At 51.8% G+C, this 27,686-nt stretch overlaps 1 protein-coding gene across 4 annotated transcripts in view; it reads left to right on the top strand.

Annotated features, from left to right (window-relative positions):
• Positions 1 to 27,686, top strand: part of GRIK4 (glutamate ionotropic receptor kainate type subunit 4) — a 439,675-nt gene that overhangs the window by 110,838 nt on the left and 301,151 nt on the right. For all 4 annotated transcript variants that reach the window (XM_036862433.1, XM_036862435.1, XM_036862434.1 and 1 more), the window contains one exon: positions 26,331 to 26,462. In XM_036862433.1, coding sequence (XP_036718328.1) covers positions 26,381 to 26,462 — 82 coding nt within the window. In that variant the 5' untranslated portion in view covers positions 26,331 to 26,380. The remainder of the gene's footprint in view (positions 1 to 26,330; positions 26,463 to 27,686) is intronic.

Here is a 27,686-nt window from a genome sequence, read left to right as displayed (position 1 = left end):
CAGCATGTGGCCGTGCAGAGAGGGGCTCGTGAAGGCGGAAGCCCAGGATGACATAAAGGTCATCAGCTGCTTCTCAGGGGTTCTGGTCCGTTTCACCAATGGATGGAAGAGGAGGAGAGAGGTGATTGGCTTCAAGGAGGCCTGAGGAAGGCCACCGCATGGCACCTGGGTGGGTCCTGAGGCCTTGGCCGTCTCATCAGCTCTTGGGGTGGAAGACTTCTCCAGAGAGGGTGAGAACCCAATGCTCAGTTCTCTCTGTTTTTTCTAGACCATGAAAAATAAATGTGAAGTGAAGAGGGTTTCAGGGAAAGATCTATTCTTCCCTCCATCCCTTCCTTCTTTCTTAAATATTTATTAAGCAAGCTGTGTAAGCCTTACGATATGCTAGAACACTGAGGATGAAGAACATGTCTCCTGCCCTCTTAGAACTCACAAACTAGTCAGGAAGATGACATAGCCATTGAACTGGGCAGTAAAAGCAGGCATGCAGGCACCGATGGGAGTGGCATAGCCATTTAGACTTGGGTGAGCTTGGGAAAGCCTGGTGCAGTCAAGGAGGGCAACATGGAGGAGGTGGCCTAGAGCTGGGCCTTGGAGGATCGGGAAGCTTTGGAGAGGTGGGGAAGGTGAAGGGAAACACGTGGTGAGAACAAAACCGGTGCAGGGCAGTGGCTGGTGATCTGAGTTTGAATCCTGTCTATACCACTGAATATCTATGTGGCCTTGGACAAGTCACCTTCCTATCTGAGCTTTTGTTTCTTCATATGAAAAGTGGGGACAGTAGCAGTATCTGCCTCTATAGGGTTGTTTGAGGATTAAATGAAATAAAAGAAAAGCTATATAGGGCCCAGTTGCTCCAGAATACATACACCTTGCAGGCATGGTAGCCCTTGTTGTTCCTACTATTGCCGGTGATACGTTCTTCGCTGTGCAGCTGCTCCTCAGCTGCCCTCCTCACACCCTCTCAGCTTCCCTGCATCTCCCTTCTGGGCCACGTGTGCACCTGGTCATGTACTCAGGCCTCTGGCCGATCGACTCTCCCCAAGCAGAGAAGGCCAGAGCGCCTCCAGCAGGTGCGAATTAAGCCCAGCTTCCCTCCTGCTCCCTCCAATTGTCCTCCGAGGCAGAAGGTTTCCCTGCCAGGCCACCGCTGTTTGTATTGACAGCTCCAGCCACCTTTTCCTCCCGGCGTCCCCCGTGCTGCGCGCCTGGGGAGCTGGCCTTTTGCTAGGAGAGGGGGGATGCCGTGCCCTCAGAGGCAATATCTGCCCACCCCGCTCTGGGGCCTGACATTTTGTCTGCACCAGGCTAGAGGCCTCTGTGCTAATTGGGCCTGTCCTGGCTGTCCTAGTGTTAATCCAATATCATCGAACTTGCGGTTGGACTGGCAAAGCTTCGGTGCCGAGTGCCCAGCGCAGAGATGAAAGGCGCCTGGCAGTTGTGCTGGTGGCGGGCCCACCGTGGGCCCAGAGCAGGGAGTGTCCCTTCCCAGCCGCGGCCTAGGAGCCCCGCTGAGCTCAGCCTGTGAGTGACGCGGCTGGGAGGGCTGCCTCTCTCCCCGCCCGGCTGCAGGCTGCAGCCGTTCCTCGTCACTGCCCTTTACGGGCCCTCGGGCCCCGGGCATCTCGCACCTCTCGGCCTCTGGGGTCAGCAGAGGTGGCCTGGGTGCCGGAGCGGACCAGCCAGGCCTCCGGTGGCCTGCTCTTTAGCTCAGACAGAAGACTGCCTGACCACTCTGTGGTGTCGTTCTGAGTGTTCCTGAAACAAATCGCAACATGCTTGAGGAAGACCAGTGAACCAGACTCTCTTAAGGTTGCCTGTGCTCCTGGGAGCCTGCCGGGAAGAGGACACGGTCCTGGCTTGGAAGCCACGCTCCTGCCCGTGGTTCTGAGCCAGTAGCCATCGCCAGCCTTCCCTGCGCCGCCAGGCAAAAGTGGCCCCCAGAGAGAAGCTGGCTCCTGACTCCTCTTCCAAGGGCGCTGGGCTGGGCTCTGGGTGGCTGGGACCCTGTCTCAGGAACTTCAGGTAAGGAAGAAACCCTCTGGGGAGAGAGGTTTTGTTAGGGACCATGAGTCCATATCGCTTTGAGCAAAAATGAGCTAATGATTTGACTAGCTTTGCCGACTTTAAAATTACTCCAGCTACTTCTGTGCAACAGCACTGGAGGCTGAGGGGGGTAGGGAGGGGCTGGAGTCCTGGCTGTGGGGTCTTGGCAGCACCCCTTCTCTCTCTGGACCTGTTGTTGCTTCCTCTGTAAAATGAGAAGGTGTGCCCAGGTGACCTGTGGGTTCTTGGAGAAGAACTCTGGCCAACTAAATAAGACGTGCATGGGCTAGAGTATTGGATGATCCTGGTCTGGGTCCCAGCTTTGTCCCCTTTGCAGGCTGGGTGACCCCTCTCAGCCTCAGCTCTCTTGTGTGTAGGACAGGAATGGTCACAGCATTGGCTTCCGAGGGCTTTTGTGGGAATTGATAGAGACGCACATGGAGCCCTTAGCACAGTGTCCAGCTCGCAGACAGCCCTCAGACCACGTCAGCGGTCACGTTTACTTCCATTGTCATGGTCATTGTCATTATCGTCATCATTCCTGCCAGTTCTGATTGCGTTGGCCATGTGGCTGGATGGGGGTTCCGGAGTGCCTCTCAGACTTTACACGAGTCACTTGGAGACCTTGTCATTAAGGCGGAGTCTGACTCAGGAGGTGTCTGAGGTGGGGCCTGAGCTTCCTCGTCTCTCACAAGCTCCCCGGTGATGCCGCTGCCGCCGTCTGTGGGCCGCGCTCTGGGTGGCCAGGCTGCAGGTGGCCGCCACCCCCTGGACGCCAGTGCACAGCGTGGGTGGATGTGGCATCCGGGGCCGGGCCTCCTGGTCGGGTGGGCGCCTCTTAGGGATCCAAGAAGGGTGTGAGGAGCCTGGTAGGTTCAGCCGCCCCGTCATCAGAGGAGAGAGCGAGAGAGCAGAGGTCTCTGAGGACCATGAAGTCAGGAGAGTTCTTCCCGGCTGATGTCTTGATAGGGAGTTTGAAGATGATTCTCTCCTCAGACTCCTCATTTTCTCCTAATCGAGGGCTGATTGTTACGATCACTGCCCGAGTCTCGGGCCTGTCTCTCCAATTATGCTGAAAGCTCTTGGAAGACAAGGGTCTGGTCTCATAGTCCTCTTTACCCCTGAGCTCTTAGGGTCGAGCTGGGCTTGTAGGAGGCACTCAGGACACATCTGCCCGGAGCCCTGACCGTGGGGCTTGGTGGGGAGTGGGATGAGGACGGGGGCTTTGGAATCAGGTGGCCCTGCTCCAGGCCAGCACAACCATATATTGTTGTGCAGCGGGCGGGACAGCTCCTGAACCCCCCCAAGCCTCATCCGGAAAAGTAGGAACGGCAGGACACACCTCAGAGATTTATTAGGACTAATTGAGATAAACTATGTCAAGGGCCCAGCTCAGAGTGGGCCTTCAATGCCCATTTGCTCCCTTTCTCTCCTTCTCATCTCCTTGCTTCACCCATATTCTCAAGCTACAGCACGCCCCTCGAATCCTGGGTCCACTTAGAACTATGGGCTCATCCCCAAGGGCTTCACTAGCTGGCCAGTTCTACCTCCACGTTAGCTGTAAAAATAAAGGTCTAAGACTCATCCCTCTTTTCCTAGTCCTCCCCTCCCCCTGCTGCCTGCCGCCTGTTTATCTTGTTGAAAACTTTGCTCTTTCGGGGATAGCACTTAAGTCGCCCTGGGGGTTGGGGGGAAAGCACCGACTGAACTGATGAATCCCGAGCGTCCCCTGAAGCCCCCTGTACTACCACCAGCTGCCCCCAGAGGCCTCCGTGTTCTTGGTGAACAAGCCTTTCTCCGAGGGACCTGGGCACATTCATTCTGTGGGCTGAGAATGGGGGCACTGGAGTGCGCTTATCTGCTGGGTTTACTGGGGAGTTGATGCTGATGCCTTGTTAATTGTTCCTGTCTGTCACCCCCTTGGAGGTCACACATGGTTTCCTTCACCCTCACACCAAACCTGTGAGGCAGGCCGGCTGTACCATCCTCATTTTACAGATGAGGAGACTTAGAAGTCACCTGGTTCACCCAGGGACACAATCAGATGATGGCACCCCTGTCATCCGGCTCTAAGTTCAGGGCCTTTTTCCCTGGGTGACAGCTGCCCACAGGGCCACCAGCACAATGGTTGAGGATTAGAGTCGACCAAGAGCATTGTCTGTTGGGTGACAGTGATTTCAGAGTCTTCTTGCCGTGGAGCTTCATTTAAGATGAAATGCCATCAGCAGGGTAATTATCATTATCGGCATATTTAAAGTGCTTAAATATTTGAGTCCAAGTTAAGCTTTTACAGCTCTCTAAATCAGGGAGGCAGTTACTCCGGGGCCAGGTCTCATAGGACTCTCAGCCCTTCTGTATAAGGAGCAGAGAGAACTGTTTCCTGGGACAAAGGAGGCTCCCTGCAGACAGGGGCCCCTCTCTCCAGAATGACCTCTGTACACGTGAGCATATGTGTGCACTTGCATGTATCTGTGTTAAAATCCTTTGGCTTAGAAGGTCTCAGCACATCACACTTGGTCTGGAGTTAGGCTGCTGCACCTGTCACTGATGGTGTTCAATCAGGGACCTGAGAAGCTTTTACCTTTTATTGTTTATTAATAAAGTTAAATTCTCAGCGTGAAAACCATACTGATTTAGCTCTTTTTCAAGAGGGAAATGAAAATGATACATTCCCTAGGTGAGAGAGGGTGGGCTGTGTCAGTAATAGATGGCCCCTGGGAGTGGGCCTTGAGAGCCACCATGTGAACCCCTGTTTTCTCTCTGCCGGTGCCTCGGTGCTTGCTGGGGGAGCCCGGCAGAGGCAGAGAGAAAGCATGGCTGGGCTTGGAGATTTTTCGGAGCGAAGAGCCTCAGTTACAGAACATCTACTCATGGGAGATGCAAAAAGGTCACTGCAGACTTCTTTGCTTTGCAGCCGAGGGTCTCTGAGCAAGTGCAGGTCGGGGTGGGATGGTGCAGTGGTTTGCAGTGCAGACCTCGGAGGCGGCCAAACGTAGGTTCAAATCCTGCTGCTTCCACTCGGGGGCTGTGTGATGTCAGAGCAGCAGCGGCAACTTTCTGAACCCCGTCTCCAAAAGGGGGCTCTTGAGACCTACCTTTCAGTTAGTGTGAGGATTAAGAGTGATGATGTATGTAAAGTGCCCGGTGTGGTGCCCGAGACATTGTGAGCCACCTGATAAAGGGCAGGAAGTGGACCCTGGTGCCCCGTGTTTGGTGGCACTCTCTCTCTTTGTCACTCTAAGGTGGTTAGAATATGAGTCATCGAACTTGACAATTAACATTTCCTCAGCCCCTACTACGTTCCGGGACCATACTGAGGTCCCCCAGCTCATAGAGGGTGGAGCTGGGATTCAAACCAGAGCCCCTCCTTCTGGCCGTTTGCAGCAGAGGCAGCCTGGAAGGGCCTTGCCTCTAACACAGAGCCTCCTCCTCCCAAAGGGTCTCGCCCTGGTTAGCCTTTTGCACAGCCTGTCTGCAGGGCTGTGCCCTGGCTTTTCTGGAAAGAGCCTTTCCAGACACAAGGCTCTCCCAGCCTGCCAGCCTGCCTTTCCCCAGAGGCACCTCGTCCCCGCCGGGGACCATTCAGGGTTGAGTCTGTCAGGCGGAGGACCTGTTGCTACATCTGGAAAACCCACTGATCTGGAGACAGCGGGTTGGGAACTGAAAAGAGAGAGGGGGCAGAGTCAGGACAATGAAAAGAGGTTCATCTCCGGAGCTCTCATGAGACCCACTGCCAGGGGTTTATCTCTCCCTCCTCCCTGCCAGGCTCCCTGCCCAGCTCATGGAGCCACCAGGCGGGTGGAGCAGGTGGCCAGACTGCGTCACCTCTCATCTCTGGCTCCCTGGGGAAGGGAAATGGGGACTCCACCCCCCCACCCCCCACCCCTCGTGCCTCTGAGCTCAGCCTTAGCAGCCGGGAGCAAAGCCCAGGGGAAAATGGACCAGTGAGACCAAGGGACCTTGAGTAGCCAAGGAATTAGTTTCCTACCCCCTTCTCCCCTCTGGGACCAAGAAGATGGGAGGGCAGCGGGGGGCCGCCAATGTGGCCAAGAATCCCTGCGAAAGCCTCAGGTCATGGTCCCTACAATGTGTCTGGTTCCTGCTCTGCCTGCTGTGAATTTTTCTCAGAGGTAATCTGCCTGTGAAGTTACAAACCTGGCAATTCCCCACCTGCTCAGAATGGGAGAACTATTTGCATAATTCTTGGAAACATGACAGAGCTGCCCAAAGCACAGTAAATCAGCTTTGTAAATTGGGAGGCATAGGTCAAAGTCCTGTTGGTTCTTTGGCAGTTTGTAAAACTGCAGATGCCCTGGCAAGCCTTGTACGGTCACACCCACGTCTTCCGCCAGCTCCCCTCTGCCCCGAGCATTTTTACATTTCTGTCGCTCCACCTAGGCTTACCTTGGGGCTGACCTGCCCTGAGAGTCCTAGTTCAGGGTCTAGATGCCCAAATGCTGCCTCCCCGCTGCGACCCAGGAGGCCAGCTGCCTTACCCCCTCTCCAGGAAGAGGCAAGAGGCTCAGCATGTCATAGGGCTTCAGGTTAAGCGGTGGCATAGGGTGCGTTGAAGTGTATTAGGGCCGTGCCCACACCCCATCACTAAACGTCTCCAGCTTCTGCTGTCTCGTTGTAGTTACTATTTTGAGTTAAGGCAGAAATCCCCAGGGAGGGGTAACTGCTGTTAGTCATGGACAATTTAGTGTGAATTAACTAATCTGATGGTGTCCCATGTGACTGCAGGGTGGGAGGGGCATAAGGTCGGGTGATAATGGGGAGAGAGCAAAGGAGGGGAGCCAAGGGCACTGAGGACAAGCAGGACCCCTGCTGTGCCAGGTTATCTCTTAAAAATTTTTTAATGTAAACTTTTTCACGGAAGTCTATCAAATATACCCCAAAAGTGAAGAAATCATAAGTATACAGCTTTGACTTTTTACAAAGTAGACATACCCTTCTATCCAGCACCTGGATTGAGAAGCAGCACCCCATTGTCCTTCTCAGGCCCCCAACTAGTGGCTTTGACCATGGTCCTGACTCCCAGTGCCTGTTTTGGAACTGGATGAACATGGAACCATACAGCATGAGTCTTTGTGCCTGGCTTTCTTTTGTTCAACACTCTCTTTGTGGGATTCATCCATTGAATGTTCATTTTCATTGCTGTGTTCCATTGTCTGAATATGCCACCACTTACTGATTCTATGGTTGATGGACGTTTGGATGTTTAGTTTTTGACTCTCATGAACAGTGATGCCTTAAATATTCTTGGACATGTCTTTATTTCTCTTTTTTGTCTTTTATGTTAGATGGTATTCTCCTGGGAACCCTCCTCTGACCTCCAATCCCCAGGGGAGCTTAGGTGCCCCTCTGTTTGCCCCCCATGGCACTCTATAGTGTTTTGTGAGGGCAGGAAGGTTGAACCATGATATTTTCAGCCCTAGGCCAGTGTCTGGCACTGAGTAGATTCTCAAAAGCATTGGTTGAATGAGTGAATGAACAAATTTTGCCTACATCACAGTTTTGCCTGGGGCTGGTCTTGACATCTAAGAAAAGCAGCTTAGGAAAGCTGTGCTGGGGTACCTTGGGGACCAACTAGGATTCATCCCTAGAGAGAGTATTGCTCTCTGGACTCTGGGCTCCACCTGAGCCCAGAGAATGGGCTCCCTGAGAATGGGACTGGAGTCCAGGACCATGGTCAGAGGTGTCTGGCTGGGCAGGATCAGACTTTTCCTGGCATTTCACAGACACCAGACGCCAAGCTGAGGCAAAATGAGCTTCTGCCCCCTTTGTATCTGAGGACTCTGATGCCACGGGCCTCCCTGGACATAGGTGTTTGGTGGTCAGCTGGGAGGGAAGAGTCATGAGAAATAGAAGTGAAAGAGAAGATGCAGGAAGGGAGGGAAGTGAAAGAGAGAAGGCAAGAGGGGGACCAGACACATGAACAAATCTTTTTCCTCTCCTTTCCAGAAGCAAGGCACAGAGGAGAACCAGATAGGCATGGAGCCCATGCTCTCTGGGGAAATGAGTGACCTTGTGTTTGGGCTGTACTGTTTTCACCAGCAAGTAACAAAAGTGGAAGCAGGAACATGAGCCTGTCTAAATGCAATGTCAGGGTGCCCTGATGGGATGGGCTTTTCTTTTTTTTTTTTTTTTTCCTCCGTTGGCGCTTGGCAAATCACAGGCAGAGTGAGTAGCTTCCTGGGCTCCCTGGCTGAGCAGTGTTGATTGAGCAGGTTATTCTTTATTCATACACCTTTTGCTGAACCACATAATAAATGTTCTGTAAATTTCGGTGCTTTAGAGAGAGCCTGATGCATAAAACAGGACTACCTCCCCTAATATAATGGAGGCTGGTCAAATTCCACATACATCAAAGCCATTTGGGGTGCAGTTGCTGTGTTTTGAAGTAAACATTACTTCTTAAAGAAGATCCACACCCAGAATAATTATGTTTTGGCGGGATCTGAGGCTAAAGCTGGTTGAATCTATTCATTAGACTCAGCCCAGGCTTTCTCCTAGTGAAGTGTGCCAGAGTGCTTAAATCCTAAACTGCAGAATGCTCCTTCTTTCTCCTGGTTCCCCTTTGCCTACAGAAGTGCACCTCCCCCAACTCAGTCTATCTTGCTTCCTGTGATGGCATCTAAATCTTCATCTTACGCATTAATTTTTACTAATTTACCAATTAGGTAGCACTTAGTATGTGCCAGGCACTCTTCTAATCTCTTTAACAAATATTAACTCATTTAGCCTTCACAACTCTATGAAGAGGCACTTTTTTTTTAACCCCGTTTGCCAGATAAGTGAACCAAGACACAGAGAAGTTAAGTAACATGCTGTGCTGCCTGTCAATTTTGTCTTCTGAAGTGGCATGAAAAGCAGAGGCCTGCCTTTTTCAGGAAGTAGAAACAACTCTTGGTGCCGTTCTTAACATCCTCCCTATCAGAGGTGACCCCTTGACCTTGAAGAGCAGAGGTCAGCCCCTGGGGAAGAAGTCACAGTCTGTGAAGTACGGCCTGGGTGAATAAGCAGCACCGTGGACAGGGGCTCAAAGGGGAACTTTGAGTTCAGGTCAGCAAGGTCAGCTCTGGATGGAAGGATTCCAAGGGCTTGGTGTTCATACTCTTCATCTTGCTAGACATCCACACCACAGATGCTCCTGGCGTCTCTGGGCTTACTGTCCTTTTCTTCTAGTTTTTCCTTCCTCTGTCCTCCACACCAGTCTCTGCTCTGGTGGCACCAACATCTGCACAGTTGCCCAGTCTAGAAGCCTTGGAAGTCATTCTGGTTTCCCAGTTTTTCATGATCCACATCAGATCACCACGTCCTGTGAACTCTACCTCCTGAAAAGGTCTCACGTGCAAACACCCCTCTCCCCCCACCGCCTCTGTCTTCCTTCAAGTCACCTTATCTCTTGTCAGGACTTCTACATCAGCCATCCAACTGATCTCCCAGACTCCAGAGGCAACCCCTCTAAAACTATCTTTGAATTGTAGTCAGAGTGATCTTTCTATTTTCTTTTTATAATTCTGATTACGTCACCCCTTTACTTAAAACCGTTCAATGGCTCTTAGAATAAAATTCACACTTCTTAGCATGGCTTTCAAAGCCTTGGATGACCAGGTCCTGCCTCCATCTGGGCGTCAGCGCTCACTGCTTTCCGATCCCTGAAGGTCCCCATTTCCTATCCCTTTAGGCCATGTATGTGCTGCTTCCTCTCCCACCCCTCCCCTTCCCTCTGGCTGATCCCAACTGATTGTTCACGTTCCTACTTAGATGTCCTTTCTTCTGAGGAGTCCTCTCTGAACCCCCCCCCCCGAGGCCTGGCTTGGGGACCCCTTCCCAACGTTCCCATGGCAACCAGGCAGCACTTCCTCCATGATAACACCACGCACTTGGTGTTATTTGATGGCTACCTGTGTGGTTATCTGTTTTGCACAGTGTCTTGTGTCCCTACTACCAAGGAGAGAGCTGATTTGTGGAAGACAGTTAAACAAAACAAAACCAACAGAAACTTTTTGATGAGTAAGTGCTACCTACCATGAAAAGGGCGTTGATCCAGCAGCCAGGAGACTCGGGTTTTAGAACCTGCTCTGGCACAAATTCTTGACCTCGAGGAAGTCATTGTCCGTCTCTGAGCCTCGTTTTGGTATCTGTGAGGGGGGGAGCCTGCGCTAGGTGACCTCCCAGGTCCCTTGCGGCTCCGAGATTCTGGATGCATCTTCTGCATCATGGCTGTGCTTTCCTAGCCTCCCTCAACTTTCCAGGCTGTGAGCACCCACCCTTCCCACCCCTCCTTCAGGATGTGCTGATAAGCAGAGCTTGGCTCCCCGCCTTCAGCTGGGCTCAGGCGCAGCCAGTGGCGGCCTTGGGTTCTCTTTGAATCCAGGACAAGAATGCCTTGAAATTCTCTGATGTCCTTCTCACCTCATCTTGTTTGCTGTCAGAACACTGTAAGTAGGATGCTTCTAATGCTGCCTCTGTCTCTGATCAATAGGAAGGTGTCGAATCTACATGTTCCTGAGGCCACCCTTCCCCCAGCAGACCTGGGAGACTCCTGGTGGCCGCAGCCTTAGTCAGCACTGTGAGTGTTTAATCTCAGTACCCACTGACTGTTCACGTGTTTCTCATAGTCATTCAGCGCATCTGTCGAGCACATACTACATGGCAGGCATTGTTCTAGGTGCTTGGATTCATAAAGAACAAAGTAGATGGGGCTTCCCTGGTGGCGCAGTGGTTAAGAATCCACCTGCCAATGCAGGGGACATGGGTTCGATCCCTGGTCCGGAAAGATCCCACATGCCACGGAGCAACTAAGTCCGTGTGCCACAACTACTGAGCCTGTGCTCTAGAGCCCGTGAGCCACAACTACTGAGCCTGTGCTCTGAGAAGCTCACGCACCGCCACGAAGAGTAGCCTCCGCTCTCCACAACTAGAGAAAGCCCGTGGGCAGCAATGAAGACCCAATGCAGCCAGTACATACATACATACATACATACATAAATACAAAGTAGACAAAATCCCTGCTCTCGGGAGCTTACATTTTCGCAAGCATGTGTAGAAGCAACCCATACAAATAAGAAACGTCATGGATAAGTAAATTATGTACGTTAGGAGGCAGTGAGTGCTGCGTAAAGAAAGGGAAGGTAGAGCAGGGAGGATAAAGGCTCCTGAGACTCTGAGATTTGAGTCAAGACCTGAAGAAGGAGAGGGCGTGTGTCAATTATTCTGGGGGAAGAACGTTCTAGGTCCCAAAGTGGGACCACGCAGGGGGTGCGCGGGGCACCAAGAGGACCCGGCATTGCCTGGCAGGGCGCCATGCCTGGTGCACGCAGGCCCGCCACCAGTGTTTGCTGGCGATCGGAGCACAGGCTGCTGGGCCTGGGGCAGACAAAATTGTTTGCCTCCTGGCCCATCGCATGTTGGCTTTGTGATCCTTGGCAAATTACTTTGCTGTGTTTCTGTTTTTTCATCTTTGCAGGATGGCCCAGACCCAGGCCTCATGGGGTTGTTGTGGGACTTGATGAAGTAACCACGTGGAGGGGCCGGCTCACCTGCACACACATGGCGTGTGCAAGCCCAGTAATGTTGGTTCCCAGCACTCCCTTTCCCTGGTCTTTGGGCAAGACATGTATCTTTTCTGAGCCTCAGTTTCCGCTTCCAGAACACAGAGGATAGTTATTCCTGTGCTGTCTGCTGCCTAGACTTTAATAACCATCATGTCCTACAATGGGGATAATAGTGCTTTAAACGTATCAATAGATGACGGGTTTCCAGGGGCAGGGGTTTTGTGTGTGCACAGACGTGTGTGAATATACATGGGTACGACTGCATGTGTATACAGTTCGGCAGGACACAAGTGGGTTTCTTATCCTTCATAGATGCTTCAAAGACAAGGACCCTGTGTTTTTACACAAGACCTCATGCCTCCCACACACGAGGTGCTCAGTCGATCCTTGTTGAATGAATGAAATAGTGCTGATGAAATGCTCTCTGCTGGATGAAATGTGTGGGTCGAACTCAGCAGAGCTGTTTGCTTCCAGGTAGCAGGGATGGGGTGCCATCATGAAGAATATTTAGAATATATTTATTGAGGACTTAACTATGTGCCGGGCACTATGCTAGGCACTTTACATGCATTTCTCACTTAAAACTGCCAACAGCCCTGTGAGGTAGGTACAGTGATTATCAGGATTTTATAGATGAGGCACCTGAGGCTCAGAGGTCAATGTCTTGATCATGGCTAGTAAATGAAGGAGATGGGATTGGAACCCAGCCTTCCAGAGGTCATGCACTTGCCTGCTACTCTGATGGCTTCCTGAAGTGTCACTGCGCCTTTCCATGGTCTGATCTTTCATGAGGCGGGGAGGAGGAGGAGGAGGAGGAGGAGGAAGAAGGCTGTTCTTTCAAGCAGGCCAGGTGGAAAGTCCGACCACAAAGTCACTTCCCAGGTCATTGGCAAACCTCCCCAGTTGTGAGGGAGAAGGTGAAGGGGTTAGCCTTTTTCTTGCCTGCAGTAGACAGTGAAGATGGTCAAAGACAAGGACTGCCGTCTGCTGTGTACCTGAGTTTGTCCTTTTCCTTTTGGTCTCAGAGCGTGTTGAGAACTTAGTGGAGCTGTGTGAGCCCTGGGCCGCATGTTTCCCATTTAGATGCCTACAACCTGAGGATATGTGTGTATGTGTATGTATATGCACATGTGGTATATAGTATATGCATGTATGGGGTGTGTATCTCCATCCTTCAAGACCAGTGTGAGGGTCTCTTTCCGACCATGCCTGGGCAGCACTGAGCGCCCTCTGCCTCGTGCCAGCCCTGCCTTATACCTTGGCTCTGTGACTGCACTTCCCAGCCTGTGCCTGGCGACTGATGTCTGTGCCTGTTTCCCCTTGAAAGAACGTCTTGTGTCATAGTAGCTTTCTTTCCGCTTGCGGCTGATGACTAGTGAATGCATACTCAGCATGGAGATGAACAAATGAAGGAACAAGTGACTGGTCTTCGTGCCACCAGCCTGGGCGAGGCCATTATCTACCCCAGTCACTCCTGGGTGGGGAGGTTCACAGCAAAGAGGGAGCCTTCCCGTGGGGTGGGACGCCCGGCCACGGCCCAGAGCGATGCTGGACCTCCTTGGCCTCCAGGCTCCCGTGGGCACACCAGGCTGCGTGGAGCTGACCCGGGTGCTCTCCCCTTGCCCTCAGCTGGGCTGGGCGGCCAGCTGTGGTCGTCTGGAAGAGCTGTTCTTCTGGAACCTTCCCCATCTGGCGCCTGCATTCCTTTTCCCCTGGCCTGCTGGCTTCTCCTTGGGCCTGAGCGGAGAAGGAGCCTTAGGATGTTGCTCTTCCACATTTTAATGTGTTCCGCGCCTGCTGTGTCCCCCTGTGCTCCAGTTGCGGGCAATTACCCTCCTGCCGGGTTTCGTTGCTGAGCATGGCAGGTGGGCCTTGTTTGTAATTCACTTACACCATTAACGCTGGGTTAGCACCAGAAGGGCGACTGATCAGCTCAGTGCCCCCCAGCCCCAGATGCCAGTTGATAGCAGGATGTTAGGTTGGCTTGGGGGGTGAGGCATTTCAAAGCTCGTCCTGATCTGCTTTCTCCAGTTGAAAGCGATAAGAGGCTGAACTATTGGCAGTCACAGAGTACGCACAATCATCCACACTAATGGGAAATCTGTACCCAAATACAGTCCCCCCCAAATCATGGTGATTTGGCTCTGGACAATAATAGCAATCATCATAATAAGAGCTCTCAATAGTCTCAGTAACAGAACCATCACTGAGCACTTGCTATTTGCAGGCGTACTGCTAAGATCGCAGCTAATCTTTGAAAGCAACCTTAGGAATATCTAACATTTCCTCCATTTTGTGGATGGGGAAACTGAGGTTTGGAGAGGTTAATCACTTGCCCAAGGTCATAGCTAAGTAAGTAGCAGAGCCCAGACTCGGGGATCTCGGTCTAACGCAGGCCCAAAGCCTGTGCTGCTAACCACTGCCTTACCCTGCCCTCCTCTGGGATGAATGATGTGAAGTTTTGTGAATGGAGGTGGGGGCAGGGGAGAGATCTCCAACTTGACATCCTAATTATTTTCTTTAAGATATTCAGGTGAGTCACTGAGTGGGGGGATGATGAGTAGGATTAAAACACCCTCCTTAGGTTCACTTTTATTAATTAATCAATCATACATTTATTGAGCTCCAACTAGGTGGAAAACATTGTCCTAGTTGTTTTACAGAAAACAAAGGTAAATCATTCATCCGTTCAGTAAATCTGAGAGTTGGGACGTCAGACATATATTCTAGAACAGAAGACAGGGAATGAAATGTTGGGGGTGAGGGTGGAGGAGGGAAGAATTAAACAACCGCAGACGTCTGATTTAGGAAAAACACCTTCCTTACTTTCTGATTATTGAAACATGATTGACAGTTGGCAAAATCTAGTGAAACGAGGGTCACATATAACGTCCCCTTTGATCTTTGAACAACCCTGTGGAGAAGACAAAGCAAGTAACATGTTTTCAATTTTCTGGGAAACCGAAGCCCAGAGAGATTTTAGGACCTGACCGTGGTCGTGCAAAGAACGGGTGGTAAGCCCAGATTGGAACACCGGCCTTCTGACTCCAAGTCCAGACTTTTCTAGAATCACTCCCGTTAGAGCCCAGCATGTGGGCTGGGCCCCATCCAAGCTTGGTGCTATATGTGGTGCCCCACGTCCTACTGAAGCTGCTTCTGGAGCTGCCTGGGACTCTGCTTTCCTTGCAGATCCAACGCTTGGCTGCTCAGAGACTTTCTTTTCCCGTTTGTGGGAAAATCTAGGGCCCTAATGTTCAGGCCATGTGGGGTCCACTCCCTTCAGGGTCGGCTTCCCTGAGTTCACATCCCCTCACACGCAGCTAAGTACCCATTAACTGGCCTCTCTGCTCTCCAGGCCACCTGGCACACCCTGGTCACATCAATTTCCTTAGGCACAGCTCCGGTCCTGGCCCTCCTTTGCCCAGAAACTTTCAGTGGCACTTTATTGCCTGGAGGATAAAGTCCAAGCTCCTTAACCTTGGCATTCAGAGCCTTCTAGAATCTGACCCCAACACTTATCTCTCCCTGGGCCCCTCAGGCACCATGTGCTCCTGCCAAGTTGGTCGGGTCACTGTCCTTGGACACCTCTTGCCTTCCGCAGTGACTGCCTGGGAAGGTCTCCCTTCCTGCGCAGCACGTGCCTCAGGGCTCAGCGTGTGTCCAGCGTCTTCCAAGAATCTTACTACAACCTTCCGGGCCGTGGGAGGCCTTTCTGCCTCTGTCTTCCCAGCATTTCTTCCCATTTGGTGACAAAGGCTGTCTGGCCCTGGAACAGCTGCTCCATTGCTTTCTTGCATCATGAGTTTACAGGTGTGCTGCTTAACTTACTTTTCCCACGAGGACATCTGACTTTTCCAGTAAGTTCCCTGAGGGCAGTCAGCATATCTGAGAGTTTTCACAGCCCATTAGAACCCAGCACAGAGCCAGGTGGGCCCAGAGTGTGCAGAGATGCTGGTGCAGTGCATCAGGGCTGCCAGGATCTGGGAAGTGTGCCCCACCCAAGTGGTACTCACAGCCTGTCTCTCTCCTTCTGGCAGCTGGAGCTGGGCTTTCGTGCTTACGTGCCCCTTCACCAAGGGCCCTGTGGCGGGGGAAGTGTTGAGTGCAGGGACAGCCCCTTTGCTAAGCTAAGGAAGTCAAGGATTTCCTGAAAGTCACCCTGAGAATGTGCACAGGGAGGTGAAAAGCCTTCAGCCTCCGGACTTCAACCCAAAGACTCTGCTGGCTCTGCCTCTGGTTTCTGTGAGATCCCCAGGCCACGACAGAGGAAAGGTGATGGGGCTTTGACAGGCTGGGTGAGAGCTTCTGTGGCCTGTGACTAATGCAGAAGCCTAGGGTGGCTCCTGGAGAGGGTGCTGTCTGTATCCCTGCCCCCCTCAGAGATCGGCTCAACATAGACGGGCCCCCCATCCTCCTCCCCATCTCTCCTTCCAAGGGAGGACCCTCCTCTCACCCAGGACCTGGGATCCTGCTAAGAACCAGAGCTGTGAATGTGTTTGAATGTGTTGGGGGGCGGGGTGGGTAAGCATGGAAGCTGCAGGTAGACTTGGGGGCAGCAGCCGCGGAGGCAGCGGGAGAGGAGGTGCTGGGGTTAGACTGTAGCTGGGAGGGGACTGCGGCTCGGGAACACTCTCCAGGATCCCCTCTGAGCAATGGCTCAGCTCTTGCTCTCCTGGCAGCCAGAGCACTGGACCAGTGACGGGTGGTCCAGAGAGGCTGTGAGGGACCTGAGCAGGCCCAGCAATCACTGAGCACTTGAACCTGAGGTGTGATTAGCCTCCCTCTATAGAGGAGGGGGCCCAGGCTCAGGGGTTAAGTAACAGGTCCAGGTCTTGGAGCCAGTCATTGAGAAAGCTGGGATTCTATATTGTTTTTTAAATTATTAACTAGATTTCTTAATTGAAAAAGCCATCCAACCTCTTAGCTTAAAATGCAAACAGTAGAGAACACTTTAGAATGAAAAGCAAGTCTGCCTCCTACCCCAACTGCAGTTCTAGAACCTTCTCTGCAGGGGGCAGCTGGCCAGCCGCAGTTTCTGTCCTCCGCCCCACGCAGAGCCTGGTGCCAGGCCTTTCGCAGGCAGATGGCTGTCAGTGTTGATGGAGCTGGGTGCGGGCAAGGGCTGAAGGGGACTCTGTGTGGGCTCTTAGGCAGTTCCCAGAGGTTGTGTTGCGCTTGGGTGACGCCAGTGGAATAAGTCTATCACTTTGCAATCTGAAGGGGACACCACTTATTTTGCTATGGATCTTTATTGTGCAATATCTAGCTTTCCTATCTTCTTTGCCCCCGCCCTTCTCCCACCCCTGGGAGTGCTGGGGGAGAGGGGCCAGTCCTGGGCCTCCCTGAGGAATACATGAACCTTGGGATAGCTGCCTTCTCACCTGCTCTGGCTGGGACTTTAAAAAGACAGGGCCTCCTAGTTGCGGCATGTGGACTCTTACTTGCGGCATGCGTAAGACCTGGTGCAACCAAAATCAAGTAAAAAAAAAAAAAAGAAGACAGGGCCTTACTTTCTGCCAGTGATGTCTGAGCCACCGAAAAGGCCCGTGTGTACTTGAGGTGACCGTGTGGGCGAGATGGAGCCAGGCCAAGGGAAGGGAGCTCGTGGCTGTGACCCAGATGCTCTCAGGCCAGGACTTGCTTCCTTATCAATAACAGGGCACTTTCCTCTGGCTCTGACCTCAGTGAGGCTGGAGATTGTCTGCATCCCATCATCTGTGAGTCTACAACAACCGCATCTCCGGCTATAGATGGCTAAATTCAGATCCATCTCCCACCCCCATCCTTGTCTTCTCCAGGCTGCATAACCCAGCTCTTCCCACATCTCCTTATGGAAGGTTGCAGTGTACATAGCCTCACTCCAAGGCTTCTGCAGGGCAGCCCCTTTCCTCCCAAGCACCCAGACAGATCCCGAGCAGGGGAGGGAGGGCTGTATTTATCTGGAGGTAATTAGAACGCTGTCCTTAAAAGCAGTTTCTCTCCGCATCTTTCTCCCCACTCACTCTCTCTTCCTCTGTGGACGCTCCTGCAAGGTCTCTCTGCTCTAAATGTGTTACAAATGGCTCCAGCACTGGGCTATTTTCTTTCAAAGCCTCGGCTCACATGGTCTTTGCTAGGAGTTTGGCTCCCCAGGGCCCAGCCCGGTGGCCTCAGATAAATGCCAGGGACATTTTTCATCGTCCAGAGCCAGTCTTGCCCTCCCCATCCGACCCAGTGGTCCTCTTCCCACCTCTCCTGGCTCACCTCGACTGGTGATTAATTCTCTATCTTCTCACCTCTAACCACCTCCTTTGTGGCAGAGAGGAGATTTGGATGCTGTGGCCTCCTCACCTTTTCTGTGAAGGATGCTGGGTCCAGCACGAGCTTCAGGATGGTAATCGGCTTTAGATGCAGAGCCTTATCCTGGACTTGGGGACAGAGAGAGATTGGGGACGCCTAATGAGAGAGACTTACATAAGCGCAACAGACACGTAGAGAAGATGCTCTCGGCTTTCCATCCTCGTGGGCTTCCTGCCGTTTCCGACACTAATGGCGCTGTACCCCACCAGAGCCTCTGGTCTCCTGTGCTGTGTTATTTCCTCTGTCTGGCTCTGCTCCCCCCCCGCTCCCCCCTGCCCCCTTCAAAGGACCTGGCTGACTCAAGTCAAACATTTCGTCCTCAGCAAAGCCCTCCCCTCCAGCTACATGAGGACCCCGCCACACACTCTATAGCAGCCTGTACTTTTCCTCTATCATTTGTCATTATGGCATCTAGCTCCCTGGATATGGATTAATATCTCCTCCCTAGACTATAAGCTCCACCAGGGCAGGGACTGTATCCTAGGGCCTGGACACTGCCTGCCACCCAGTAGACAATAGAAATATTTGTTGAATGAATGAAGTGTAAATCATGTAGCAGTATTAAGTCTATTTATATGTTTTGGCCAGTCTGGCGTAAAGGAACAACAAACACCATTTTTCTTAGAAAGCACTTCACTCACCTGCAAAGTAATTCTCCAGCCATTGTCTCCTTTGAGCCTCTTAGCAACCCTGTAAGGTAGATGGTGGGAGTGTAATTTCCCCATTTCACAGAAGAAGAAATGGAAGCCCCAAGAGGTTAAGAGATGGGCCCCAGGTCACACGGCTCTCCATGTCCGGCCCCTGCCTTTGCTCCTGTGCCAGGCTGAGTCTAAGTGAGGAAGGAGGGCTGACTCTTCGGGGAAAGCTTCTGGATGGGGCTGACTTGGAGCAGCGTTTTGGAGGTGAGAGGGCTGTGGATTAATATTAGCAAGAGGCGTGGCAAGTGGTCTCATTGGGAGAAGATGTGGATGCGGTCTAGGGTGCCAAGGATGGGATGAGAGAGCGACAGGAAGTTGCATTCACTGATTGCATTACACCTGAAATCTCTTGCAACAGCTTTTCAAGGGAAGCCTCATCACCCATGGTTTATAGTTGTGGAAGTGAAGCTCTCAGAAGTTAAGTAACCAGCTTAAAGATGCATAGTGACAGCCGGGATTGGAAACCAGAGACGTCTGCTCTGGCCCCTGGAAGGGGAACATTGTTTAGAGGTGGATTGAGGGCTTTGGTCTGAAATATACATGGGAGGTGGTTTGGAGAGGAAGACAGACTGGGGATCCCCCCATGGCTCACTCATTAGTGCCCGAGAATTGGGAACAGCTTCCCTAGTCGCATGTCCTGAGTGCTAGCAGATACCTGCAGTGGCCCTGCTCCCTGAATGTCCTCCCCTAAAGTCAGACCTGGGCAGGACCAGCCCCTGTGCTTCAAGGTCACATTTGTCGATGTGACCTTGGCAAGTCCCACTTGACCTCTCCACCTTTGGGATCCTTGTCTGCCAGGGTTGAGGGGGAGAATGAGGGTCTGCCTCACAGCGTTCTGAGGAGCAGTGAGTCTAAAATAGTACTTTGCACATAGAAAGTAAATATTTAGTAAATGTTATCTGTTATCATAAAGTACAATTCCTAGAAATGCAGAATCTCAGAGCTTAAAAGAACCTTGGAGATCATTGGTCTGATTCCCTCATTTTACAGAATGAGAAACTGAGGCTCAGAGAGGCTCAGAGCGGCTCACAGCTAGTGAACACCTAGGCCCCTGACTCCCAGGACAGGATCTGAGTCTGGGCATCGCATGCTTGTTGCCAGGGAGACAGGATGCTTACGCCTACTGCCCGACTGTATCAGGTCACAGAGGATGACTCTCCCCGAGGAAGCCACAGGGCCTGGGGTGCTGCTCCTCTGCCCTGGCCACCCCACTGCCTGCATATGCCATTCAAGCTGCTGGCTGCTGTTGGGAGTTTCTCTCTGTCGGAGTAGTCAGAAGAGCAGAGAAGCCCACGTCCATTTGTCTTGAGGAGCCTGGAGCGTCATGAGGAGTAATCAAGATCTTGTTGCCTAGAGCCGAGAGAAAACCTGTAATTAATCTGGCTGCCCCTCTGATTTCCTCTGTCCTCCCGCCACCAAGCACTGTCTGGTGGCTGTCAGCCTCCTCTCGGAGCCACCCTGGAAAATCACGATTAATGGTGTAATAGCCCAATGGCGGCGAGAGAGACCAGCGGAGGGACTGTTGACAAGTCAGGAGAGGAGAGGTCATCTAGCACAACCGGGGAGTCCAGACGCCGTTCACCGCGGAACACAGGGAGCTGTTGCTGGAGGTGCCTGTTAACCAGTGCTGGTCGGGAGTCAGCACACATTCGTGGAGCTTCTCCTCGGGATAAGCATCATAGCAAATGTGTCAGGAAGATGCATGCCTGAGAGAGATGCTCCCCTGCCTTCCAGGAGCGGATGGTCTGGAGTAGAGAGAGGGCATAAATACGTACAAAGTTAAATAGCCATTCATTCATTCGTTCGTTCACGCATTTGTCGATGTTTGTTCGTAGCTGCATTGCACCGGGCACTGTTCTAGGTGCTGGGGGTGTAGCAGTGAATAAGAGGGAGAAGGCCTTGTCCTCATGGGGCTTCATTCAAAATACAAGCACCAGAGAGAGAGTCAGAGACATTGAGGTCTGAGAGAGACGTGAGCGGATCTTCTAGCTTGAGGAAGCTGAGGATTCTTGAGATACTGAAAAAATGGAAATTAGGTTCCCCCTCTGGAGAAAGCGGGGACCTCTGATTTCTGGTGTTTGGGTCCAGAAACATCCCACGCAGGTAAATGCTAAAGCAGAGATGAGACCTGAGAAGCCTCGACCCCGAGTCTGATTCCGCAGCACGTCTTTCCAGTGCTCACGGGGCAGCATGCGATCAGTGTGCGGTGAGGTGTTGCCTGTGCAGGTGAAGGCTACAGGTTCAGAGCAGGAGAGCTGAGCTTGTTCGGTGGAGGAATTGCACCTGGACTGTACATTCCTTATGGGCAAGGACTCTGAAAGTAACTCACGAGGAAATAGTTCATGCCCACAGAGCCTTTTCCACATATATCACCTGATTGGATCCTTTCATTATTTCGAGATATTTCTTGAGTGCGTACTATGGGCCAGCCTGTGCTAGGCACTGGTGATGCAGGTGGAAAATTCTAATGTGTTCCCTGCTCTCCTGGTGCTCTCACTTTGTGAGATAGGCATCGATATTCCCATGTTACCAATGAGGAAATGGGCTCTGAGGGGTGGAGCTGCTGCGGAGGTTCCCTCCATAAGGACCACAGCAGATCCGACCTGGCCTCCCTCCACGCCGGGCCTTAATCTGCACTTGTTAGCATTGTCATGGCTGCCCTAGGATGTCAAGAACAACGTCCTCAGTTGCATGGCAACGTTCTGTTTTCAGACTCTGCCTTTTGAGTTACCTAAAGCACGGGATTGAAGACCGGCTCTGTTTAGGTGGGGACTGTCAGAGACCCTCAGAAATCAGAGGCCATATTTTTATGCCCACTTTGGACTTCAATTCTGCCAGTGCCTCCACATTCAGCTCTAGCTGAAGAAGGAGCCTGGGATTTGTGATTGCATATGGTTAGACTCTTGAATTTGAACTTCAGCACCACTGCTTTAGTTGCATGACCTTGGATAAATGACCGAGCCTCCCTGAGCCTCACCCTTCACATCTGTGAAGTGGGCGTGCAGTGTTATCTTATAGGGTTAGAATAATAGTCATGAACAGTTAATTACTTCGAGCAGCTCGGGATACACATTTTATCCTCATTCCTCATAATGATTCTGCGAGGGTACTTTTATCACTCCCATGTTACAAATGAGGAAATCAAGGTTTAGAGAAGTTAACTCACTTGCCCATGGTGTATAGCTACTATATGGCAGTGCAGGACTCAAACCCATGTCCTTAACTGTGACCGTCAGTCCAAGCCCCAGGCACAGAAGAAAAGGGCAGTAAATGCTTCCCTCCCCTTTTCAACATATATTGATGTGATGACCCTTTGCCTGGATCTAGAACATTCTGTCTGCTTAGATTGTTTGTATTAACCACAGTGAATATACAAAAGGTACAACCCAGACTGGGAATTTACTTCATCTTGGTGTAAACTCAGAAAATGCCTTTTTGACACCATCTGTTCATTGATTTCATTCAGCCAATATTAGTAGAGCACCTACTGTGTGCCGGATAGTGTGTTGGTGCTTGCCACGGCCCCTGCATCACAGCTGACAGTTCTGTGGGGAGACAGGCAGCATCGTCATAAGCAGGGTGTGTGCCCTAATGTCGAATGTTCCAAATGTGGTGACAGCAGATGGGAAAGGGATCACAGAAAGCCTCAGAGGGGAGGTAACGCGTTGAGCCTGGAAGGCACAGTTTCTGGGCCATTAGGGGGTGAGACTGCAGTCCGGGCACAGGCAAAGGGTGGGTGCTGAGGGAGCTCTGCGGAAGGTCCGGTGCAGTGGGGTGGGTGGTAGAGACAGGAAGGCAGGAGCCAGATCGTGAAGGGTTTATCTGTTGGAGTTAAGAATTTGCTCTTGATCCCCAATGCAGTGGAGAGCTATGGAAGACTTTGGGGCGGGGGTATGTCATTATCAAGTTCACATTTGGGTAAGAACCCTTGGCCACTCAGCAGAGAACCAACGGAGAGGGAAAGACCAGAGGGAGGGAGACCAAGACGACTGCTGTTGCAGAGTCCCGGTTGCTGCTGGCAGACGTCTGGACTGCGGCGGGTCGGTGGTGATAGAGGCGGGGCTGTTGGGACTTGCTGACTGAGTAGATGTGGGGAGGAGAGCTCTAGGGTGCCTCTCAGCTTTCTGGCTTGGGTGACTAGTGGATCGTGGTGCCACCCACTAAGAAGGAGGACGTAGGAGGAGAAGCAGATGGCGGGAGTGGGGGAGAGGAGACCTCCTCCTTAGGATGAGGCGTGTCTGAAGTGCTGTGGGGAATCCAGCTGGAGATTTCAGGAGGAAGCCGTCTCAGTGCAGGTGTTCTGGGCTTGATTCTGGGCTTGAGATGCTGATTTAGAAGCCACACCATGCAGGTGGAAATAACTCGTGGGTGGAGGTGAAACTCACCAGGGGTGATGTTAGTGGGAAGAGGGTCTAGGTGCTCTACTTCTAGAAAATTTCTTTTTTTATTCCTAAATTATTAAATTATTTTCAGTTAATAAAGGCTGCACAGTTAGGTTCTAAGACCAGATTCGTCTAAACATTAAACTGAAAATAAGACCTCAAATTTCTTTGTGTTTTTTGTTAAAGAATCTGGAAGCTTCATGATCTGCTCTCATATGCAGATAGGTAAGTGACAGAAGAATACCCAGCGAAGTCAGAGCCCTGGCTAGCCCTGGCTTTGCCTTGTAACGGCTTTGTTGACCTTGAGCTAGGCACCTTTCTTGAGCTCAGCTTCCTTGTCAATAATAGAGCTTGTTCTGTGGATTAAATAAGATAAAGACTATGGAAAGACTTTTGCAAACCCTTGAGCCTTACAAACATGTGACATGATGGTTCTTTTTATTCCTGTAAGGTTTGGGGGGAGATTATTTCTCATCTTTGTATCCAAGAGCAGCCCAAGACCTCAGCCATTGTCCTTACATGTGGTCTCCAGGATCAGCCAGCCTTCAGGGCCATGAACAATGGCTGTCAGGCCTGCATGGATTAAGCGTAGTTCTGTCATCAAATAAAATTTACACAGGCTAATCTGACACCTATTTAGCGGTCTGCATAATAATTATTGTGCGGCGGGCTGACTGGGCATAAATGGAAGGCATTTGACAGAAATGATTATATTTTGTATTACTTTTATATAGCCTAGCCAGATTTTTACAGTTCTTTCCTCTTTGACAGTCCATTCATTTTGCCACTCAACAAATAGTTATTGAGGCTGTAATATATGCCAGGCACTGTTCTGGGCCCTGAGAAGACAGACAAACAGGATTTCTGTTCCTGTCCCACATGCATCGAGCTTGAATTCTAGTGGGGAGACAGTCACCGAACAGTCGACTTTACCCATAACGAGTAAGAATGCCAAGCTTCCCTTGAGACTGTGTTTGCTTTCATCTCTTCCTGCATCGGCACCCGTGGATTAAGGGGCAAAGATTCTGGGCCTGATTTGCCAACAGCAGAGTTGCCTTTGCTCCAATCCTTTATCCTTTTTTTAAAAAAAATTTTTATTGGAGTATAGTTGATTTACAGTGTTCTGTTAGTTTCAGGTGTACAGCAGTCCAATCCTTTATCCTTTATTCTCCTCTGTCTCCTTATAGCAGGCAGTGGCTTGAGGCCCTCCATCCATTGAACAAATATCTCCTGTGCACCTATTGTGTATATGTAACTTCTGGGGATACAGCAGTAAACTGGAAACAGTCCTGGCCCTTGAGAAGCTGGCACTGAGCCCAGCACTAGAGGCTGCTGGGATGGCATAGAGAGGCCCCCGATCCTGGCACATGGCAAGGGTCGGGGGGAGAGGAGCACGCTCCAGGCAGAGGGGACTAGTTGTGTGCAGGAAGCTGCGAGGCACGGGGTCAGGCTGCAACACCGAGCTTCTGTGGGGAGGGGGGATTGTCATAAAACAAAACCTTTACTAAGTGTAACACACATAAGGAAAAGTGAACATTATCATCAGATATGTACAGCTCGACGAGATTTCACAAACTGAGCACACTTTGCTCAGCACCTGGAATAAGAAACAGGATGTCATCAGCACCTCTAGAAGACCCCCTGTGTCCCCTTCTAGTCACCACCCGCCTGCAAGGGTCATCACTAGCTGGACTTCGTACAGCACACAATGGTTTTGTCTGCTTTTGTACTTTTTATGGATAGAATCATACTGTAAATACTCTTCTGTGCCTGGTTTCTTCCACTCAACATTATGTTTGTGAGATCCATCCACGCAGGTGCATGGAGTTGTTGATTGTTCATTTTCATTTCCATATAAGATTCCATTGTATGAATGGACAATGTCTCTCTCCATTCTGCTGCTGGACATTTGGCTAGTTTCCAGTTTGGGGAAACCCAAAGAGTGCTGCTGTGAATGTTCTAGTATGTCTTTGGTGAGTGTATACATGCATTTCTACTGGAAATGCCTATTGTAGAGTTGCTGGACATTAGGGTATGTGTAAAGCTCTAATAGACCAGTTTTCCACAACACTTACGTTGACTTACATTCCCACTGACACAGTAGAAGAGTTCCAGTTGCTCCACATCTTTGCTAACACTTAATAGTATCTTTTTTTTTTTTTAAGTCATTCTGGTGGGTGTATAATGATATCTCATTGCAGTTTAAAATTGCATTTTCCTGAATACCTTTTCATGTGTGCTCCAAGAGCTTTTGATATACCATTACTGAAGTGTCTGTTCTAGTCTTTTGCCTATTTTTCTATTGGATTGTCTGTCTGGAGGTGGGGGATGAATCACTTTAATACTAGTCTCCTAACTAAAGGTGACCTGGGTTTAGCATATTTGCGTATTCACCAGCCCCTCCCTCACCCCAGTGATGGGGCAGGGCTGGTGGCCTACAGACTCTGATCTCAGGGTACCAGGAGGTCTCAGGGAGGGACAATACCCATGCTGCCTTGCAGGGAGGCAGCTCCTTCAAGGTTCTGGCTTTGACCCCAGCCTCAGGAGGGAGAGGGGCTGGTGGAGGAAGGATGGGGAGGGGTTAGTTTTCTGCAGATGTGGAAACCAGCTGATGACCTGGGATGTGTGCTTCTGCCCTCAGTATTTGCTGAGAAGCGACCTCTCCCATCTGGGCCAGGGAGGAGCTGACGTTTGTGTAGCCCCTGCTCTAGGCCAGGCCTCTCCTGTGTTCTCCTCGGCCTCAATTCAACCCATCCAGGCACGTGTTGTTATGCCAGGTCTATCTGAGGGGAAATGGAGTTGAGTGACCGAGAAAAGCCACCCAGCTGGCAAGTGGAGGAGCTGGGCTGGAACCCATCACTTCCCCAACGTCACTCCCCAGAGAGCAGGGCATGCGATGTGTCCGGGACGATGGCCTAACCCCGCCCACTCCTTTTCTGCTCACCCGTGGCTCCTGTTCTTAAGAGCAGATGAAAGTTTTCATCCCCAATTAGACATTTTTTAAAAAGCGGAGCCCTGTGAATCATTCGACCACAGTCACACCCGCCTGCCCCTGATTTGATGGCGGTCAGGGTGGGAGATGGCTTTAGAACCTGAGGCTTCTGTGAGTCTGGGCAGAGGCAGGAAAGACAGAGGCCTGGAGCCGGCCTGGAGCTCCCCTACAGGCACAGCGATTCGTGGAGGGAGTGTTGGTCCTCCCCACAGAGGCTGTCTGGGTGGTAGCTCGGGCCACTGGGCCGGAGAGGTGGCTCCCAGCAGGGGCGTAGGACTCCTTACTCACATGCTCCCTTGCTCTCCCGCAGAGTTATGTCATGCCCAGACCAGCAGAGGGCTCCATGAGGATTTATAGAAGATGCCCCGCGTCTCGGCGCCTTTGGTGCTGCTTCCCACGTGGCTCGTGATGGTCGCCTGCAGTCCGCACTCCCTGAGGATCGGTAAGTGCTGCCACTACGGCACCCTGGGGGCAGCCCAGCCCTGGGTGATGCCCCTCCCACACCCCAGGTGTCCGCAGGGGACATCTGACCCTGCGCTCTGCCCTCCCTGAGTTTGGCTGGGGCAAGGGTGGTGGTGGTGGGGCAGCCGACAGGCTGACAGCTACAATCTGCTCAAGCTGCCCAGCTCCTCTTGTGATGAGAATAAAGATGCTGAGTGCCTGTTGCAGTCTGTGATGGACTCAGCTGGTCACAGCTGTAGGTGAAGGAGGGTGGGAATGGCCATGGGGCTTCCAAATCCAGGGGCTAGAGAGCAGAGCAGAGGTCATCTCTTCTCTCCTCTGATCAATCCAAGAAGGCTTCCTGGAGGGTGCGTCCTGATGAAGTGTTCTTGGTGCCCCTGACCCAGCTGCTTGGCAGGGCCTTTGCCTTGGTGTCTGCTCACCCTACCCTGGTTCTGGAGAGGAAGGACAGGGCACTTCAATGGCATGTGTCCACCAGCTCCCTCCCTTGTCATTGCTGCCATGGGGGTGCCCGTTCTGGGTGTGGGCAGGCACTGCCGCCACTGGCCCCATCAGCGTCCCCGTGCCTGGCGGAAGACTTGGCTCTTTCCGGGGTCCAGGAGCACCTGAGAAATCAGCTGCCTCCCCTGCCCCCCAGCACCTCCAAGGCTGAGCACAGCTCCTTAACTGCAGCTGGGCCACTGCCCGCTGGTCCGGGTCCCGGGGACGTGGCCCCAGCTGCAGAGACAAGGAGACACAGTCCAGTCCAGCAGACACTGTGTGGTCATCTGATGGCCTGGGATAGACGTGGGGTGTCGGGGATTGGGGTGTGTACATGTGTATAGGGAAGGGAGTCATTGTGGACAGACAGGTGGGGCACAGCAGTGAGGAATCCAGGCAGGTTGTGTTGGTCACAAGAAGATCAGTCCAATGGCAGGACCCCCGGGCAAGGCCAGGCAACAGCCCTAGAGGGACCGAAACACCAGGCAAGTTATCCAGACGGGGGCCCACCTGAAGCCCCTCTGCCCAGAATGGGGTGGGAAGGGGAGGAAAGTGGATCCTGTGAATGAGGCAGGATCCTAAACTTGAACCTGAAAGGGTTAGAGGATGATTTAGAATGAAGATCATGATGCAGAATCCCAGGGACTTGGCCTAAAGCTCCTGAATTCCTCTACTTGCAATTAGGACTGGTTCTGAGGTCCCAGAGATTGGCATGATGGTTGTG

This window comes from Balaenoptera musculus, chromosome 8 (assembly GCF_009873245.2).
Source record: "Balaenoptera musculus isolate JJ_BM4_2016_0621 chromosome 8, mBalMus1.pri.v3, whole genome shotgun sequence".
Lineage (NCBI taxonomy): Eukaryota > Metazoa > Chordata > Mammalia > Artiodactyla > Balaenopteridae > Balaenoptera > Balaenoptera musculus.
This window is presented reverse-complemented; position numbering and strand designations above follow the sequence as displayed.